Source organism: Prinia subflava (assembly GCF_021018805.1).
Source record: "Prinia subflava isolate CZ2003 ecotype Zambia chromosome W unlocalized genomic scaffold, Cam_Psub_1.2 scaffold_32_NEW, whole genome shotgun sequence".
Lineage (NCBI taxonomy): Eukaryota > Metazoa > Chordata > Aves > Passeriformes > Cisticolidae > Prinia > Prinia subflava.
Genome location: NW_026960609.1, coordinates 358,853 through 380,360, shown reverse-complemented (window position 1 = coordinate 380,360; position 21,508 = coordinate 358,853). Strand labels below are relative to the sequence as shown.

The following is a 21,508-nucleotide window of genomic DNA, read 5'->3' as shown; positions in this document are numbered from 1 at the left end:
GACTACACTAGAAAAGGGTGAGGCTCCAGAACATTTACAATACATTGATGATATCATTGTGTGGGGAAACACAGCAGCAGAAGTGTTTGAGAAAGGAGAGAAAATCATCCAAATTCTCCTGGAAGCTGGCTTTGCCATTAAGAAAAGTAAAGTTAAGGGACCTGCTCGGGAGATCCAGTTCCTGGGAGTGAAGTGGCAAGATGGATGGTGTCAGATTCCTACTGATGTCATCAACAAAATCAGAGCTATGTCCCCACCAACCAACAAGAAGGAAACACAAGCTTTCTTAGGTGCTATAGGTTTCTGGAGGATGCACATTCCTGAATATAGTCAGATTGTGAGCCCTCTTTACTTGGTTACCCGTAAGAAGAATGATTTCTATTGGGGCCCTGAACAGCAGCAAGCCTTTGCCCAGATCAAGCAGGAGACTGCTCATGCGGTAGCCCTTGGCCCAGTCAGGACAGGACCAGAGGTGAAGAACGTGCTCTACTCTGCAGCTGGGAACCATGGCCTGTCCTGGAGCCTTTGGCAGAAGGTGCCTGGTGAGACCCGAGGCCGACCATTGGGATTCTGGAGTCGGAGCTACAGAGGGTGATGCCTTGAGGCTAAAACAGAGGCTAAACAGAGTGAAAGGAACAAAATGAGTGTTTATTCAAGCCCATGCCCTTGCGTCTCCAGACCCACAGAGGTGGCCCAACCCGAATATTCCCAAGATGGAGACGAAAAAAGGGGCTTGTCCCCAGATCTTACCCCTTTTACAAGTTTCCATTCATTTGCATATAGCAAGGTACCGTCCAATCAATAACCCCGAATCACCAAACACCCCCCTCTTGACTTGCCCTTCTCTTCCAGGTTGTTTATGCTCGGGCCTGGAGCTTAGAGACAATGTCCTTGAAAAAGGCTGCCCTACCCCCATCACACCGTGAAGATCCTAGCACCACTCAGTGCTATCAGACAAAACAGAAAAAACCCAGCCCTAAGGCATCAGTTTCCCCCCTTTTAGAGGCTTGACAAGGCCTCTACCTTGTCGAGTCTCTACCTATATAGCAACCAGTATCTAGCGGAAAATAAATATCTAACAGTAAGAGTATCTAACAAAATTATGTCTTACCCAGTCAGAAATGTAAAGAAATCAGTACTTAAACATAGAAAAGAATTCATTTACACTGTATTATCATTTGCATCAGTCTTTGTTGTCGCAATTGTCTCAGGGGCGGAAGCCTCCTTAATTCTGGAGTAGTGGATCCATGGTCCTTGGCCAGCGACTTTTACTGCGGTGAAGGTGGTCAGCAGGACTTGAAATGGTCCCTTCCATCTTGCTTGTAAAGGATCACTGTCCCACCACTTAACATACACCCAATCTCCAGGTTGGAAAGGATGTACAGGTGTATCCAGTCTTATGGGTCTAGATAACACGACATAGGTTTGAAGCTTCTGCAAAGTAGAACTAAGAGCCATTAAATATCTTTGTAAATCAAGTTTCCCTTTCATATGAATCTCACCTGGGATATGTGGGATTTGATAGGGTCTCCCATACAATATTTCATAGGGACTGATGTTATCCCTTCGCCTGGGTTGGATGCGAATTCTTAATAAGGCTATAGGCAGCACTTGGACCCATGTCATAGATGTCTCTTGACAAATTTTTCTAATTTGTGTCTTAAGAGTCCCATTCATACGTTCAACTTTACCGCTCGCTTGGGGTCTATATGATGTGTGCAAGTCCCAGGCAATTCCCAAGATTTGACTGATCTCTTTAATCACCTTTGCAACGAAGTGTGGTCCCCTATCTGATGACATTCCCAAGGGAACCCCGAACCTTGGAATGATATGGTTAAGCAAGACTTTTGTTACTTCCCTAGCCATATTGGTGCGACAGGGGTAAGCTTCCGGCCATCCACTGAAAGTGTCCACTAGTACCAGCAAGTATCGGTATCCCTCTTTACGTGGTAACTCCGCAAAATCTATTTGCCAGTAATCCCCAGGAAGATCCCCTGCCTTTGTTACTCCTAACACCACTCTTTTCCTTGTGTCAGGATTGTTTTTACAACAAATTTCACATTTACTCACTACTGATTGTGCAATGTCAGCCATTCCCTTCCCTATCACTACCTTTTTTAAATGTTTTAGAAGATTCTCAACTCCAAAATGTGTGTTTTCATGTTCTCTCTGGGCTAGTTCCCGAAGGATCAAGGATGATACTACAACCTGATTTGCTGGTGTAACAGCCCATCCACTCTCTGTGATCTTAGCCTTAAGGAACTTAATTAGTTTATGATCAGCTTGATCATATTTTGGGGTAAACTCAGATAAATCAATTTCTTTTTGTGGAATTACTGCTAGGATACCTTTTTCTGCAATTCCTCTTGCCACTTTATCAGCAAAGCAGTTTCCCAATTCTGGAACAGTTTTCCCTTTTTGGTGACCTTTACAGTGCATAATAGCTACTCCTGTGGGTTTTTTAATGCTCTCTAAAAGAGCAAGTATTTGTTGAGCATGTTTAATTGGATTGCCTTGAGCGTTCAGAAGTCCTCTCTCCTTCCAGATGGCTCCGTGGGCATGGACAACACTGAACGCGTATCTAGAATCAGTCCAGCTATTTACCTTCATTCCTTCACTCAAGTCTAAGGCCCTCGTCAGCGCAATCAATTCAGCCTTCTGCGATGATACATCTGCCGGCAGGGCCTTGGCCTCAATCACCTTGTCCTGTGTGGTCACAGCATAACCAGTCATTCTTTTACCATTTTTCACAAAGCTACTCCCATCTGTGAAGAGTTCCCAATCTGGATCTTCTAGGGGCCTGTCCTTCAAATCTGGTCGACTAGAATGGACTTCTTCAATTGTTTGTAAGCAGTCATGTTCAGGCATACCGTCAATTAAAGTGGGAGACAAAAACATAGCCGGGTTAACGACAGAAGTGGTTTTCAAAGTAACGTCATCCTGCTCTAGCAGCAGTGCTTGATACTTAAGCATCTGGCTACCAGATAACCAATGTACCCCCTTTTGCTCAAGTACAGCTTCTACAGCATGGGGTACATACACCACAATGTGTTGCCCAAGGGTGAGCTTTCGGGCTTCTTGAATCAGGATGACAGTGGCTGCCACAGCCTTCAGGCACCCTGGCCAGCCTTGGGCAACATGGTCTAGCTGTTTAGAGAAGTAGGCCACAGCCCTCCGTTGGTTCCCAAGCCGCTGTGCTAGTACCCCCAAAGCCATATTCAGTCTTTCATATGTAAACAGTTCGAAAGGTTTAGTTAAGTCTGGCAGACCCAGCGCCGGAGCTGACATCAGAGAGTGCTTCAGCTGTTTAAAAGCTGCTCTGCTTTTTTCAGTCCATATAATAATCCCTCTCTCAGCATCCTTTAAGGCTTCATATAAGGGTTTTACCAGCAGCCCATAGTTTGCTATCCACAACCGACACCAACCTACCATTCCCAGGAAGGCTTGCATTTCCCTTGTAGTGTGGGGCTCTGGGAGTCGACAGATGGCTTCTTTCCGTTCTTTGCTGAGCTGACGATGTCCACGAAAAATCTCAAGCCCCAAATAAACTACCGTTTCTTTAGCAATCTGTGCTGCATGTCTACTGTCCTTGAAGGTATCGTCCCCGGAGGCAGCTCCTTGGCCTTCGGGGTTGCTATAGTAAGTCACAGGCCTGAGGACGGGGGAGGCACCCCTCCCCCTTCGGGAAGTTCCCTCCCTGCTGTCTCCGTGAAAGGCTCTATCCCTCTGCCGGTCTTCTCTGGGCGGCTGGACAGCCCCACAGTCTCTCCCCCCTTTCCCCGCCCCTTGGGGTGGCGAAGGAGGTGGCAACAGGGACGGTGCCCGTCGCTGCCGGTCCGCGCCTTCCTCCCTCTTCACCGACCGGGGCCTGACCCGAGCCGCCCGCGCCCCCGCCGCCACCCCCCCTTGCGACGGTGACTGAGGGGATGGCAGAGAAGGGGCCGCCCCTTGGCCCGAGCCTGCTGCAAGCGCGGCTGGGACCGGCCCCGCCCTCATGGCAGGCGCAATCAGATCGGTCTCTGCCTCCTCTGGGTTCCTATACATGTTGTTAATGGTCAGTTTTTTCTTTTTACCCTCCAAGACCAATATATTTTCTTTCTTATCACCCAAGTCCTGTTCGCAAGCCAACACCATAAAGAGCCGAGCATATTTTAACTCCTCAAAAGCCCTGTCCCAGCGCAGGCAGGACATCAAATCTGATATCAATTTTGGATCTGCACTCCCAAATCTAGGCCATGTCTTTCCATTATCTAATCGATACGTCGGCCACATCCTCTCCGACAGCCTAATAAGCTTAGGCATGGAAAGGCCCGATTCCTCCCCGACCAAATACACCCAATTTTTCATTATCAATCCCAGAGGGCTATCTCTCGGGATGATGTCATTATCCCCTTCGCCAGAGAACACACAGCCCATTCTGATATTCACAACAAAGAACAAAACAAATATTTCTAGTACCCCCCCTTTATTCACTCACGTGCCTCTGTTTCAAAGGTTCTTGGCTCCGGCACTTCTGGACCTCTGCTGGCAGGGTGAAGGCGGGCGGGGGGGGGGTGCTGCCTTCTTTTGATCCACAGAAGATTTCCCAGACGCCTCCCTCTCCTGCCTGGCTCGCCAAAATTAATGATGCCTTGAGGCTAAAACAGAGGCTAAACAGAGTGAAAGGAACAAAATGAGTGTTTATTCAAGCCCATGCCCTTGCGTCTCCAGACCCACAGAGGTGGCCCAACCCGAATATTCCCAAGATGGAGACGAAAAAAGGGGCTTGTCCCCAGATCTTACCCCTTTTACAAGTTTCCATTCATTTGCATATAGCAAGGTACCGTCCAATCAATAACCCCGAATCACCAAACACCCCCCTCTTGACTTGCCCTTCTCTTCCAGGTTGTTTATGCTCGGGCCTGGAGCTTAGAGACAATGTCCTTGAAAAAGGCTGCCCTACCCCCATCACACCGTGAAGATCCTAGCACCACTCAGTGCTATCAGACAAAACAGAAAAAACCCAGCCCTAAGGCATCAAGGGTCTGAAGCCAACTACACCCCAACAGAGAAAGAAATCCTGGCCGCGTATGAAGGAGTCCAAGCTGCTTCAGAAGTGATTGGTACCGAGGTACAACTCTTCCTGGCACCTCGACTACCCGTGCTGAGGGGGATGTTTAGAGGAAAGGTTCCCTCTACCCACCATGCTACCAATGCTACATGGAGCAAGTGGATTGCCCTCATTACACAGCGCGCACAAATTGAGAAACTAAATCGTCCTGGGATTCTGGAGGTAATTACCAATTGGCCTGAGGGTGAAAGCTTCAGTCTTACTGGTGAAGAGGGAGAAGAGCAAGTGACCCGTGCCGAAGAAGCTCCACCATATAACCAACTGCCGGCAGAAGACACACGCTACGCTCTTTTTACTGATGGTTCCTGTCGCCTTGTGGGGATGAACCGGAAGTGGAAAGCAGCCGTATGGAGCCCCACACGACAAGTCGCACAAGCTATCGAAGGAGAAGGTGGATCGAGTCAACTCGCAGAGCTCAAAGCCGTTCAGTTGGCCCTGGACATTGCTGAAGCAGAGAAGTGGCCAAAACTTTACCTTTATACTGATTCCTGGATGGTAGCCAATGCTCTGTGGGGATGGCTGAAGAGATGGAAGGAGGCAAACTGGCAGCGCAGAGGAAAACCAATTTGGGCTGCTGAAGAATGGAAAGACATCGCTACCCGGTTAGAGAAACTACCTGTGAAGGTTCGCCATGTAGATGCCCATGTCCCTAGAAGCAGAGCCAATGAGGAGCAGCAGAACAATCAGCAGGTAGATCAGGCTGCAAAGATAGGGGAGTTGAAGATAGATCTTGACTGGGAGCACAAAGGAGAGCTGTTCCTAGCACGATGGGCCCATGATACCTCAGGCCACCAGGGTAGAGATGCCACCTATAAGTAGGCACGAGACCGAGGGGTGGATCTAACCATGGATAGCATTTCTCAGGTTATTCATGACTGCGAGACGTGTGCTGCCATTAAACAGGCTAAGCGGGTGAAGCCCCTCTGGTATGGGGGGCGGTGGTCCAAGTACAAGTATGGGGAGGCCTGGCAGATTGATTACATCACGCTGCCTCAAACCCGCCAAGGCAAGCGCCATGTGCTAACCATGGTAGAAGCCACTACGGGATGGTTGGAAACCTACCCCATGTCTCATGCTACAGCCCGCAACACCATCCTGGGCCTTGAAAAGCAGGTCCTTTGGAGGCATGGTACTCCTGAGAGGATTGAGTCAGACAATGGGACTCATTTTAAAAATAATCTTATTAACACCTGGGCTAGGGAACATGGCATTGAGTGGGTGTACCACATCCCCTACCATGCACCAGCTGCAGGTAAAGTGGAGAGGTACAATGGATTGTTAAAAACCACCTTGAAAGCACTGGGTGGGGGGTCTTTCAAGAACTGGGAGCAGCATTTAGCAAGAGCCACCTGGTTAGTTAACACTCGAGGTTCCACCAACAGAGCATGTCCTGCCCAGTATGAGCCCCTTAATATAGTAGATGGAGATAAAGTCCCAGTGGCCCATGTCAGAGGTTTGTTGGGGAAGACAGTATGGATTAATCCTGCCTTGAGTACAGGCAAACCCATTCGTGGGATTGTCTTTGCTCAAGGACCAGGTTATACCTGGTGGATAATGCAGAAAGATGGGACAACCCGTTGTGTACCTCAGGGAGATCTGATTGTGGGATGATATCATTGTTCGCTGAGCATTACCACCATTGTCTGTACGTTAGATCATACAGATATGAGACAGAAGGAAACATGAAAAAGTGTGGAAGGTTTGAGCAAGTGAGAAGAAAGTTTTACATTGTGTTCAGTAACATGTTCACGATATGGGATAAGGGGTGGAATTTCCTGGGGTGACAGGACATTTTCATGCTTTGTATCCCAAATCGTGGTTGGTTTTTTTTTTTCCCTGTTCCCGTGTGCCCAGTTTGTTTTGTCTGTGGCTGAGCCCCTCCCCCGGCTGCTTGCTTCTGGCTTGCTGCTAGCTTTAGGCTGCTTTGCTGGCTTTGCTCTTTGCTTTCTGCTTTTTGCTTGCTTTTTTGCCATCTTTTTCTGCTTTTGTGTTTCCCCTTCTTTCCTTCCTCCCTTCCCTGAAGACATCGGACCTGCTTCGGGCCCTGATTCGGGAACATCAAGGGAAAACCCCCCGGAGTCTGCACCTGAAAGAAGCTTTGGCACCCTCCCCAGCAGAGACTGCTCACCCTCTCTTGGACTGGTGAAAACATTTCTTGTCATCTCGGACTGTTTTCCTTGTGTTGGGGAGTGTTTTTTTCATTGTTTCTCAATAAACAAGTTTTTTCCACCTTCTCCTCTGAGGAAATTCCTCCCGAACCCGGTGGTGGGGGAGGGAGTTGTGGAATTTTGTCCTAAACTAGGACAAAAGACCCACTCTATAATCAGAAGAGGATCTTCTCTGCCTTGGCCCTTATTACCTTGTCTGGGTGTTCTTGCAGACTGGTCCCACTGAAAAATGATGCCATGCAGATGCGGCAGCTTTCCTAGGATGATGAAACGGAAAGGCAGGTCTGGGTCGCATCTGTGTACTTGTCTGGAAGACATTGCTGTTTGAACTTTCTCAAGCGCTGTTCTTGCCTCTGGGGTAAGTGACCTAGGAGAACTCAACCCCTCTCCCCCTTTCAAAAGATTGAAAAGAGGGGCTAAGTCTTCGGTGGTCAGACTTAGCCAGGGCCTTACCCAATTCAAAGCACTACAGAGTTGATGGGCATCAGCAAGGGTCTGGACTTTTGTCTTGATCTCCAATTTCTGTGGAACAATGATCTGCTTGCTTGTCTCCAAGCTCAGGTACTTCCAGGGTAGTATCTTGTCACGATCCAAGCAGGAATCGTGATAGGTTTGTGTGATCTCAGAGTGCAAAATGTACTCGAGGGGACTGTAGTTTAATCATACAACAAATGCACCTTTATTGAGTGCCAACAACACTTGCGATAGAGGGAATGAGAAAGGAAAAATAGGATACAGAACGAGGAAAGAGGGGCAGGGGGATATAGCTACCAATGGCAGAGGCGTCCTCGTGGCGTGGCGTCTGGCCAATGGATCCGTCTTCTGTCCGTGGGGAGATCTCAAAATGTGAGTCACAGGGGGAAGCTTTTATAGTCATTTCAGAAGCGGGAGGCACCTGGCAAACGTGGGCAGAAGCGGGAGGGAGCACCCGAAAGTCATTGTGAGGAGCCCCGTTGCTCTGGGAACCAGGTGCAACCGTTTAGATCAAGCAGGTCTGGGACAAGCAGGTCTGGACCCGGTTGCAGGTAAGCACAGGCTGTCCAGCCGTCCATTGTCTTCGTACAAGTTCCCATGGGAACCAGCTCCGGTCCAGTAGTCACACCTGCAGTGCAATGCTTGGTACACACACACACCGTGGGTTAGGCCGAGCCCCTTGCACACAGTCTCTTCCTTGACAGAGGACCTTGACGAAGGTCGTGAGGCAAAACCAGGGACCCTCGGGCCCTGACTCTCACACATCTGCTGAATCTTTCCTGCCTGCAGCTCGAAACCTGCAGCAACTAACAAATTTGTTATAAGGCTAAGTGTGCGGGACAGTAAATCATCTGTTGGGGCACAAACAAGTATATCATCCATATAGTAATGGATGATAACTTCCTCTGCGGCTGTTCTCACGGGGGACAACAAGGAAGCGACAAACTGCTGACACAGAACTGGGAAGGCCTTCATTCCTTGGGGAAGCACCTTCCAGTGATATCATTTCCTTGGAGCTGCTCGGTTGATGGAAGGAACCGAGAAGGCAAAACGTGGTGCATCGTCAGGGTGTAAGGGAATTTGGAAGAAACAGTCCTTTATATCTGTCCTGGTTTGAGGGGAAATGAGTTTTTTCAGGAAGCTGAGGTCAAACCAATCAGTGGCCAGGTTTGGATGTTGGCACCTTTGGGGGCCACTGAGAGGTTGGACACGCCTCTGAGGACACAAGGGGTTAAAGCACGGACTCCCAGAGGGACTTCCTCTTTCCTGGCTCTGCTTTCAGCAGAGGAGCATCCTTCTCCTCTCCCCTGCCCAGCCTGGCCAGGCTGGGTGGGGGAGGGGAGTCAGGTGGGCCTGACTGAGGTAGGCCCGGGCCCCAGGGTGGGGGGAAGAGAGAGAACGGGACTGGAGTTGGGCCAGCCCCATCCAGGATGGAGGGGTGGAGAACTTAGGAGGTGCCTTCCGTCCCCCTGTCCCCGTCCCCCCCTTACCCCCCTCCTCGGCCCGTCTCTCCCCCCCCCCTCCCCCCAGGGAGAAGGTGCCGAGCTGCTGCTGCGTGTGGGAGTTACCGGAGCCTGCGAGTGCCTGAGCCTGTGGCCTTGCTGGGAGATACAAGCTTTTTACTCTTTCTAAGGCAGAGGAAAACTGTTCCCAGACATTGATTCCCATGGCTGGTGGTTTCAGAAGACAGAGGATAGCCTGGTACCAAGATGATAAAGGAAGATGAAAAGAACCCCTCTTGACGGCTAGGGATGAAGAAGAGTGGTCTTTTGAGCTGGACTTTTCTTGCGTAATGTTAGCCATAGACGGACTCGGAATCTCCTGAACATAAATAAGACTGTATTTGGGTGGATGCTTTTTGGTTCAAAACCAAAGACTTTGTGGCCTATTCTTGGAACCCTCGGCCCCAGGGGTAAATATGGGGGGGACTGCTGTCCCAATATGAGAAGATGGCTGGTTTTTGGTACTTGTCCAAACATTCTTAAAAGAGCCCTTTATGCGGTTTTGGTCCATGGACGGTGGTGAGAGCACTGGACATGGAAAAGAGGGTGTTGCCCTGGCAGGCTCCTCCGGGTAGTGCCATGGGTAACATGGGAACATGGGAGGATGGACCTGTGTTTCCTGTGGGGGGTCTGTGGTGCGAGAGAGACTCCTCTCTCCCTGGATGGATTGAAGATTGGTTTTTTAAGCGATGATGACTTGGATTGGGAACCCAGGGTTGTGGAAGGTTTAAGCAAGTAGATGAGGGTAATGTGCTAGTGATAACTGTTGAGCATGTAAGGGATGGAAATTGGGGGGAGGAGAGGAAGTGTTCTGGGAGGTTTTCTTTTCTGCTTTTGGGTGTTTGGGTTTTCTTTTCTTTTCTACTGTCTGTTGTTATGTAGTTTAATAAAGTTTTCTTTCTATTTCAAGTTTTAGGCCTGCCTTGCTCTGTTCTTGACCACACCTCACAGTGGTTTATTAGGAACAACAAACACTCATGGGTGCACTGGCATTCGGCCAGCTTCAACCCATGACAATATCAATGACTGCCAGATTCTAATTTCGAGGGAGCATGGTCGGGGAGGGCATTCCTGGTTGGAGAGACCCCATATCTTCAATAACATTAATAATTTGGTGGAGGTCCTGAAGGAGCCGCCACTGAGTCTTGTCAGCTTTGCAGATGACAAAGACTGGTGAATTCCAAGGAGAATTAGTCTCCTTGATGTGACCCTTTTCTAATTCCTCTTCTATGAGCTCTTGAAGCACCTGTAATTTCTCTTTAGAAAGCGGCCACTGTTCCACCCAGACTGGATCATCGGTTTTCTAATTCAGTCTTTGGAGGGGGCTCTTGTCAGCAGCTGCCGCCCAAAAATTTTGTGGGGGTTTAGGGATGTTAATTGTGACTCCCCACTGGGCCATGAGGTCTCTGCCAAGCAGTGGTTCCTTGTAATCTAAAAGAAAAGGACATATAGTTGCCAATTGTCCTTTTGGTCCCCTTACTTTCACCACGTTCTTTGATTGCTTTGCCAATTGGAGGCCCCCTACACCCTGGATGCGACCTGCCACATGCTCCAGAGCCCAGTGTGACGGCCAGTCTTTGATTGGGATCAATGTCAAATCTGGTCCTGTGTCAAAAAGAAGATCTTTATCAAAGGACTCTCCACCCATCATAAATGTACACTTCACCCTGGGCTGCTGTGTTGTTACCTTGTGTACTGTGTTTACCGTGATTGTATTGTTCGGGGAGTCAGGGTCCCCGTATGGGATGGCCTGTGAAATTATCTGTCCTTTCGGTAAGACTGTGGGTGGGTAAATACAACGCAGCCAGAGGATGAGGCGCTTGGGACAGTTAACAAGTCGCCCAGGAAGAACCTCAACCTCTTGCGGAGTGTGTTTGAAGTCCCCAACCATGATGTACTTACAGCACTCCGCCAATGGCCAGTCGTTGGCGTTGCAACGATCAGTGGTAACAAAATGCTAGTCGTGGTCACTTGGAATCAACGGTTCTGTGAGCTGCAAGCTGTAAGGTTCATATAGAGATTTAGTTGTTAAAATGGGTTTTCAAGGTCAAATTCAGGTGAGAACAATGTCCCGTCGGGTGTGTTATCATCAACTGGTTGACCTACTTTTGACCCCCATGCCTGGTCCACCCAATTGGGGTCATCGCGCTGGGTGGACTCGCACTCCCCCTTTAGGTTTTTGGCATTTGATGAAAAGGTTGAGGAGTTCCAGGTGTTCGGGATGTTGTCGTCTGTCCTTGATGTTTGTGAGGACAGGAGGCAGCCCAGTGTCTATCCTCTCCGCAGAAGAAGCATTGCTGCTGTCGATTGCCATAGAAGGATGTGCGGCGTTGCAAAGGCTTGTGCTGCATCTGGCCTGCAGGGGACGCTCAAGCCACACGTGGAGGTCGTGGGAGAGAAGATGCTTGAGGTGGTCGAGGCTGGGTCCCATGGCTGAGGAAGGGGACCTTGACCTGACACACTTGAAGCATGGAGTGGAGTGTGCAAGGAGGATCTAGAGGAAGACTCAGAATAGCTGAGCGACACAAATCATTAGCATTAATGAATGCTATTTCTTCTAATATTTGATCCCTGGCACTCTCATTCTTGACCTGCACTTCAATAGCACGGGTCAGTTTCTCTACAAAATCTACAAAAGGTTCTGCTGGACCTTATTTGAGCATGGTATAAGGTGGCATGGGAGCATGGGTTTGGAGGCTGAAAAATGCTTTGCAAGCCAGATCTTTGCTGTGAGGGCTGCAGAGGGAATCAGGGAGGCCTGTGTGGAAGGAGAATTCCACTGGCCTTAACCACAAAGGAGACTAATGGACATAGCATTCCCCTGACCATCAACTGCTGTATTTGGTTGCTGTAAAAGGTGTGGTAGTGTTTCGTTCAACAGCTGCTTCCACGCTGCTTCCCAGAGTTTAAACTCTGTGACATTCATGAAGCATGAAAACAGCTGCTTTAAATCAGCAGGAACAACTGCCACATTAGAAAGATCGGCTGTGAGGAGACCACGGAAGTACGGACTTTCTCTGCCGTACTCTTTGTGGGCTTTACAGAGATCCCTAATGATTACTTGGGAGAAAGGTTGCCAATTAGGATTATTGTTGTTGTCTCCCCGGGACTGTTGGTAAGTCACTGGCGCGGCAGTAAAGCAAGCCTGTTGATTTCCTGGTTCCCGGGTGTTTACATCCTGGTTCCAACCGTGGGAACCGGAAGAGTTACCGTGGGAACCAAACAAACAAGATGGCCAACTTCCGGGATGGGGACACATCGAGGACTCCGCCTGTGGCTCCGCCTGGCAGGCGGGTCCGTGGGCGGGTCCGGGGGCAGGGCAGGTGGGTGGGAACTTCGGGGCGGTGGGAGGGGTAGGGGATGGGAAGGGGTGGGGTGAAGGGGAAGGGTGGGGAGAGCAAAGGGAATCGTGGGAAGAAGAAGAGGGGGATGGTGACCAGACCACGCAGTCCCCCCCACCTTGGGTGCCACAGTCACTATTCTGTGGCTTTTGTGACACAGTAACTTTAAAACTAACTTTTGGCTTCGAACTGGGAGAATTCAGGGGAAGGGAAGGTCCTCCGATCGCCTGGCCAGGGCTTTCAGAGGGGTCCCGGGCAGTCTGGCCTTGACTGCTCGAGCGGGGGGAATGGGAATTTTGAAGAAAGCTGGCGCTGACAGACGTTTTTTCTGTCGCTTTTTTTAAAATTCCCTTTTTGCGGAGAGAGGGTTTGGGGCTGAGGGAAAGGGAATCCAAGGCAGTTCGTCCTTGCAGAGGCTCTTTTTCAAACTCCCTGTATTTTGCCACGGCAGCTTTGAGCTGCAAAATCAAAACCTCGAATTTCTGCATGTCTTTGTCCCTAGCGCCTGCCAATTCTGCTAGTTTTCTCTCTGCAGCGCTCTAAAAGTGAGGGCTGCGAGCTTTTGCTTGGGAGAGGTCCGGAAAGTTCGAACAAGGCTATCAGACGAACCTCGTCAAACAAATTTTGAGAACTTAACATTCTTAAACTCTAACAATTCAACCAGAACATTAAAAATTCCCTCCTGTGCCAACGAAAGAGAAGCACTCATCCTCTCCCGTATAGATCTTAAAATCAGCACTTTTCTAAAGGGAGATCGGCAACGAAAAATCTTTAAAACAAAAAAATCGCTGCGCACTTTAAACACTGACACACACACACACTCCCTAAATCTGTGGAAGAACACCGGGCCGCAGTGCCAAACAAAAGCCGGCAGCCAGCAACGTGCTCCTTCCGAGCTTCGCCCAGCTGACTGCTGCGCGAGCGGGGGACACACGCACACCCCCGCGCACTCGAGCACAATGTAAAATCTGACACAAACCGAAAAAACTAAAAAGCACCAGGGGAACTCGAAAATGGCCAAGGAGCTAAAACGCTCAATGACAGCGGCCTCACGGCCAGCCGTCCGGGGTCCTCTCGTCTTTGCGGAGGCTTCCCAAAACCCACTCGGCAGAAAAGCGGGGATACTTACCAAACCCTGGCGCTGGGTGCAAAAGACAATCTCGGGGCTGGGGGGGTCTGTCTTTGGGGAAGACGCCTTCTCTGAGTGTGAAGATGGGAGCTGCCTTTTCTTGCCCCGGGAGCGTTCCTCGAGCGGACGAGGCTGCTCAGACCGGGGGACCGTGTAGCGTCCACGGACTTCGTTTCCCAGACTCCGCTCCTAACGCGGCAGTCTGCCAGTCCTTTCCGTGGGTCTTCGAGACCTGTGAGGACCTCTTCACAGCCCCACGAATGGGCGCCACACTATATATGTCACTGTGCTGCGTTTCGAGACCTCAGCATCCCTATTCCAGCTAGCCCAGGCACTGTGAATATCGCTTGAGGGATCAGTTCGTACGCCGCGCGAACGATGCTGATTCTTACGGGGTTCTTGTCCTGAGAGATCCTCTCAGCAGCCATGGTAAAATGACTCGGAAAGAGGCAAGATGAGGGAGGCAGTGAATAGCAGCGGGTTTATTGTAAGTACACGCGTTCCGGCTGGGCCAGGACTGTGCGCAAAAGCAGTCTGCGCAGAGTTTTATCTAGGTAGGTGAGAGGGAGGGGTGAGGGTACAACAACCAATGAAGGGGATTCCCGGGACCATTAAACACGCGGGAAATTTAACTTTACCAACCGGGGAAGCTGGGAGGAATACAAAAAACCGCAGGCAGAATGAATGACAGGTAACGGACTGTTACATAACGACAGGTGCACGCATGTGCGAGACAGAGAACAAAGGAATAATACGATAAACCTAATAAACCTAATTTACACACTGCCACAGCGATCAGCTCCTTGGAGATACTTAGGTTGGCTGATCACAAATGCACAAATTCGCCCACAGAAAATCACTTTACACACCAGCATTTCCACCTTACATGATGCTCAGAGACTTTTTGGAGACTTACAATGGGTTCGTACCATAGTAGGAATTACCAATGATAATTTACAACCGTTTCTACCGAATTTCTTAGAGATCGTGGGCACAATGTGCTGTGGAATGAGATTTGAGCTATCCCAAACTGGGCCTCAGTTTTGGGCCTGCTAGGCCTCAGATTTTGGCCTGCTTAGAAGTAGATAAGCTTTGTGGCCTGCTGGACAGGAAAGCAAATTAATATAACATCTAATCTACTAAGTGAGCTTGCCAAAGATGTTAACGATATTCATCATGCAGTGCTCCAAAACAGAGCCGCTGTGGACTTCCTCCTTTTGGCACAAGGGCATGGATGTGAAGAATTTGAGGGCATGTGCTGCATGAATTTATCAGATCATTCACAATCAATTTACAAGCAGCTATCACAGTTAAAAGAGAACATGAAAAAACTTGTAGTTGTAGACATTCCGTTTGACAAATGGCTCGGATCATGGGGTTTTACTGGGTGGATCAGACTTGATCCGTTTTAGTATAGTAGTACTTATTGTTATTATAGTTATTTTAATTATGGTGCCTTGCTTGATACGGTGTATGCAAAAATTAGCAAGCCGTGCCTCAGGGTCAGTTTGGATAGCTCAAAAAGAAAAAGAGGAAACTGTAACCGAATTTCTTAGAGATCGTGGGCACAGTGTGCTGTGGAATGAGATTTGAGCTATCCCAAACTGGGCCTCAGTTTTGGGCCTGCTAGGCCTCAGATTTTGGCCTGCGTAGAAGTAGATAAGCTTTGTGGCGCAGTTAGAAATTGGGTTAAGGTGTGGGCACAGACTGCCTGGGGCAAATAGAGTGAAGATACGGTAGCTGCCTTAAACTGAGATAGTGTACATACTTGTTCACGCTGAATGCCAATAGAAATGCACCTACAACTGTAAACTATTCTGCACTGTATAAAACCAGCCATTTTGAGAATAAAGAGGAGAACGTATGTTATTAATCATATTGATTGGACCTGCTTTTTTACTCGGTCTCCAACCCCAAAAACAGGGTCCCTGATTTCAACATAGTTCCCCTCATCCCGGCTGCATGGTTCCCCTCCCCCACTCAGCCTTGTAAGCTGAGCAGGGGAGGAGGCGAAGATGTTTCTCTGCTGAAACCGGAACCCAAAAGAGGCAGACCCTCTGGGAGTCCTTGCTTTTAACCCCTTGTGTTCTCAGAGGCGTGTCCAAACCTCCCAGTGGCTACTCCAAGTGACAGCATAAAACATGACAAATGATTGGTTTGCCCACAACTTCCTGGAAAATTTACCTCCCCCTCAACCACGACAGGCCTAGATTCTGGAGAACTGACTGGCGGTTCATTAGATTTCTTGCCAGACAGCACAACTCTTGATTGTAACACCACTTGCTGGAGCAATTTGCTTTGGGCTCTAAGCTGCATGAACTTCACATTGCTACAGTGCTTCACTAATGGTTCTCTAAATAGTTTCTACAAACACAACCATTTCTATTCTGTCAACACGTGCATGTACTGTTGTACAGTCTTATGCTGCTCGGCCACTAAACCTGGGCTACTAAGTAGGACCAGTCTAGGCAACACTTTTAGAATGTATGTTGTACATCATGCAACTTCAAGCCTCTGATGAGCTGGTCAGCTCACAACTTGTTACAGTGGTCTGGTAGCTCCACTGAGAGCAGCTACCTTGTAGCAAGTTCACAGAGAATCTATAAACCACCATTTTTGGTGTAACTGAGATATTTGCTTTGAAATTCTCCTTATTATCTGCCAGTGTAAAAGAAAACAAGGAAGGAGGCCAAGTATTACACAGACAAACTGAGGGGAGGCTAAGCTAACCATTCAAAAAATTATATACATACAACCTGTCCTGGGGTGACAGTGCTTTTGTATCCCAATCATGTGTTCTGTTCCTGTACTCTCAGAGAGGTTTTGTTTTGTCTAATAGCCGCGCCCCTCCCCCTCTGACTGGCTTGCTCACTTCCTGCTGGCTTGCTCGCTTGCTGCTGGCTTGCTCGCTTGCTTTTTCCTTGCCACTGCTACTTTTTGTCATTTTTCTGCTTTTGTTTTTTCCCCTTCTTTCCTTCCTCCCCTTTCCTGAAGACCATTGGAACCGACTCCAGACCTGAACACACACCCCGCCCCCCTGGAGTCTCCATCTGTGAGAGAAGCTTGGTGCCCTCCCCAGCAGAGACTGCCTGAGTTGTTCATCCCCTCTTGGACTGGTGAAAACATTTGTTGTCATCTGGGGCTGGTTTTTTTCCTTGTGTTGGGGAGTGGGGTTTTTTTGTTTCTTAAAAAACCATTTTTTTCCACTTTGCCCCAGAGGAAATTGTTCCCGATCCCGGTGGTGGGGGAAGGAGTTGTGGGGGTTTGTTTTCTAAGGGGGTCCTTTTGGAGATTTTCCCTTAATTTGTCCTAAACCAGGACAAATATTATTTTGGCAGCCCGTACAGGGAGAAGAGAAAGTGGAAAAAGCTTTAAAATTATTTTGGTTTCAATTGTTTTGTGGGCATACTAGTATGTTTCTTTTTGAATTCATAATGTCATTTGGTGTGGAAGCCTGCCTGTATTTCTGGTCCCTAGGGTTTTTTGAAGTTTTAATACATTTGTGGTCCCTAGATTTATTTTCTTACCCAGAAATAGCTCCGGTATTGTCCCTAATATGTAGTTTTTGTAGAAGAGGGGCACTAACCAGAATATTCATTGGGCTGGGCTTGGTTGTGATCATTTGCAGGAGGTTTATAAAAATGTTGTTATCAGTTCCAGGAATGTATGGTTCATGGTTATGGCTGTGTACTTGGTTTGTTAGGGGAGAAGCAGGGGAGGAGGCTTTTCAGCCTGTTTTCCTTCTTCTCCTCTGAATTATTTACATCTCTATTAGAAAATGTTCAGTTCTCCCTGACTGCTAAGGAGACCATCTTTCTGGTATTTAATTTAGTAAGCTTTCTCTATACTGTCTGCAGTTTAAATAAAATGAAAGCTGAGATTTCTAGAGGGGCTGGTGAGACTCCTGATTTAGGAGTAAAACCAAGAGTGAGGAATCCTGAGTGGTGTGGGAAATGGGAGGCTATGGGCCAAATTTTAAAGGAGTTTTCTGATCCTATAGTCTGGGACTTCCCATCTGAACAAATTCAGAACCCAGCTGAAATGGCAAAGTACCTGAAAGAGAGGTGCCATGGTAACACTAAAGAGAAAAGGATCATTGCAGTGAGCTGGGCCCTGGCACATGCTTATCGCACCCTGCTAGATACTGTAGGGCAGCAGATAGAGGAAAGGGAACAGGGAGGTAAATAAGTTACTATCCCAGTCACTCAGGCTGCAGCCAACATCCCAGGCTCCAGGCCAGTAGTTAAACCAGACAGTAAGCCCCAACCAATGGCTGTTGCTGCAAATACAAAAGGTGGAAAGTGCAAAAGCAAGACTGACCCAAGGGTGGAGGATGATGATGATCCAAGAGAAGGACCATCACCAACATCAGAGACCACACCAAGTGGCACAGATTCTGGAGCCAATATTGATTCCTTCTCCCTGAAGGACCTTCGAGGCCTAAGGAAGGATTATAGGTGACAACCCGATGAATCTATAATTAGTCCGCCTTTGGGATGAGGCGGGGGAGGCTACCATTCTGGATGGCACTGAAGCGAGGCATTTAGGATCCCTGTCACATGATCCTGTCATCGACCAAGGCATGATGAGGAGGGCTAGCCCTCACAGCCTCTGGGAACGGGTCCTGGACAGCATAGCACAAAGATACCTGTGTGCAGATGACCTCTATATGCAGCAGACACGGTGGAAGACCATAGAACAGGGGATCCAACGCCTGAGGGACATGGCAGTGGTAGAGATCGATTTTTCAGATGACATAACAACTAGGAATCTGGACCTGGTACCATGTACACCTGTAATGTGGAGGAAATTTGTGTGAACTGGGCCACCTGAATATGCTTCTGCTCTAGCAATAATGAAGCAGGATGAGATATATGAGACTGTGCTCAATATGGCAAAGAAGCTTCGAGCATATGCAGATGCTGTACATGGCCCGACTCATGCCAGAATTGCAGCTGTGGAAACACAACTGCAGAAATTAGAAGATAAAATAGAGGAAAGTCGTAAGAAACCCAGGGAAGAGATCAAGGAGGACCTCCTCCAAATCTCAGCTGTACAAATTAGAGGCCCTGGTATCCAACGCAGACGTTCCCTTGTTGGGGAGAGAAGGTACACCCCACGAGCTGAGTTGTGGTTCTTCCTACGTGAGTCTGGAGAAAACATGAGGAGATGGGATGGGAAGTCTACTGCTGCTCTGGCACAACGGGTGCGTGAATTGAAGGAAGGCAAGAAAAGGGAAGAAGCTCCAGTTGCCCATAGCCGAACTGCCAGGCATAAAGATGATGATGACTTGTCTGATCCCCTTGAAGGAACCTCCAAGACATATGCCCCAGGAAAGAAGGATAACCAGGCTTAGAGGGGCCCTGCCTCTAGACAGGTAAAGGTTAGGGAAAACCGAATCTTTTGGACTGTGTGGATTCGATGGCCTGGCACATCAGAGCCACAGAAATATAGAGCTTTGGTTGATACTGGTTCGCAGTGTACCCTAATACCATCAGGACATGTGGGAGCAGAACCTATTTCCATTGCTGGGGTGAGGGGGGAATCACAAGAATTGACTCTGTTTGAAGCCAAGGTGAGCCTGACTGGGAAGGAGTGGCGGAAATATCTGATTGCGACTGGCCCAAAGGCTCCATGTTTTCTGGGCATAGACTATCTCAGGAATGGCTATTACAAAGACCCTAAGGGACTCAGGTGGGTTTTGCAATAGGTGCCGTGGAGGCAGAGGACATTAAGAAATTGAACACCTTGCCTGGACTGTCAGAGAACCCATCTGCAGTAGGACTTTGGAAGGGGGAAGAGCAACAAGTGCCTGTTGCCACCTCAACAGTGCATCGCCAGCAGTATTGGACGAATCGAGATGCTGTGATCCCCATCCGTAAGATGATCCGAGAGCTGGAGAGCCAAGGGGTGGTTAGTAAAACCCACTCACCCTTCAACAGCCCCATCTGGCCTGTGCGTAAATCTGAAGGAGAATGGAGATTGACCGTGGATTACCGTGCTTTGAATGAAGTGACACCACCACTGAGCGCTGCACTGCCGGATATGCTGGAACTCCAGTACGAGCTGGAGTCCAAGGCAGCAAAGTGGTATGCCACGGTCGACATTGCTAATGCATTTTTCTCCATTCCTCTGGCTGCAGAATGCAGGCCTCAGTTTGCTTTCACCTGGAGGGGCGTGCAGTACACCTGGAACCAACTGCCGCAGGGGTGGAAGCACAGTCCTACCATCTGCCATGTCCTGATCCAGACTGCACTGGAAAAGGGTGAGGCTCCGGAACATCTACAGTACTTTGATGACATCATTGTCGGGGGGAAACACAGCAGCAGAAGTGTTTGAGAAAGAAGAGAAAATCATCCAAATTCTCCTGGAAGCCAGCTTTGCCATTAAGAAAAGTTAAGGGACCTGCCAAGGAGATCCAGTTCCTGGAAGTGAAATGGCAAGATGGATGGCATCAGATCCCTACTGATGTCATCAACAAAATCAGAGCTATGTCCCCACCAACCAACAAGAAGGAAACACAAGCTTTCTTATGTGCTATAAGTTTCTGGAGGATGCACATTTCTGAGTACAGTCAGATTGTGAGCCCTCTTTACCTGGTTACCTGCAAGAAGAACGATTTCCAGTGGGGCCCTGAGCAGCAACAAGCTTTTGGCCATATAAAGCAGGAAATTGCTCATGTTGTAGCCCTTGGCCCAGTCAGGACGGGACCAGATGTGAAGAACGTGCTCTACTCTGCAGCCAGGAGCCATGGTCTGTCCTGGAGCCTTTGGCAGAAGGTGCCTGGGGAGACCCAAGGCCAACCACTGGGATTCTGGAGTCGGAGCTACAGAGGGTCTCAAAGTAACTACACCCCAATGGAGAAGGAAATCTTGGCCGCCTATGAAGGAGTCCAAGCTGCTTCAGAGGTGACTGGTACAGAAGCACAACTCTTCCTGGCACCTCAATTACCAGTGCTAGGGTGGATGCTCAGAGGAAAGTTTCCCTCCACCCACCATGCCACCAATGCTACATGGAGCAAGTGGATTGCCCTCATTACACAGCGCGCCCAAATTGGGAAATTAAATTGCCCTGGGATTTTGGAGATAATTATAAATTGGCCTGAGGGTGAAAGCTTCAGTCTCACTGATGAAGAGGGAGAAGAGCAAGTGACCAGTGCTGAAGAAGCTCCGCCTTACAACCAACTGCTGGCAGAAGACACACGTTATGCTCTTTTTACCGATGGTTCTTGTCGCATTGTAGGGATGAACCAAAAGTGGAAAGCAGCTGTGTGGAGTCCCACATGACAGGTTGCACAAGCCACTGAAGGAGAAGGTGGATCGAGTCAACTTGCGGAACTCAAAGCTGTTCAATTGGTCCTGGACATTGCTGAAGCAGAGAAGTGGCCAAAACTTTACCTTTATACTGATTCCTGGATGGTAGCCAATGCTCTGTGGGGATGGCTGAAGAGATGGAAAGAGGCGAACTGGCAGCACAGAGGAAAACCAATTTGGGCTGCTGAGGAATGGAAAGACATCACTACCCGGTTAGAGAAACTACCTGTGAAGGTTCGCCATGTAGATGCCCATGTCCCTAGAAGCAGAGCTAATGAGGAGCAGCAGAACAATCAGCAGGTAGATCAGGCTGCAAAGATAGGGGAGTTGAAGATAGACCTTGACTGGGAGCACAAGGGAGAGCTGTTCCTAGCACGATGGGCCCATGATACCTCAGGCCACCAGGGTAGAGATGCCACCTATAAGTGGGCACGAGACCGAGGGGTGGATCTAACCATGGACAGCATTTCT

At 48.9% G+C, this 21,508-nt stretch overlaps 1 protein-coding gene across 1 annotated transcript; it reads right to left on the bottom strand.

Annotated features, from left to right (window-relative positions):
• Positions 1–1,161: 1,161 nt before the first annotated feature.
• LOC134565043 (protein NYNRIN-like) lies at positions 1,162–3,876 on the bottom strand. The gene is made up of 2 exons (XM_063424409.1): positions 3,430–3,876; positions 1,162–2,834 (listed from the first exon to the last, which is right to left on the bottom strand). The coding sequence occupies exon 2, from the start codon at positions 2,731–2,733 to the stop codon at positions 1,162–1,164; it is 1,572 nt and encodes a 523-aa protein (XP_063280479.1). The 5' UTR covers positions 2,734–2,834; positions 3,430–3,876.
• Positions 3,877–21,508: the final 17,632 nt, after the last annotated feature.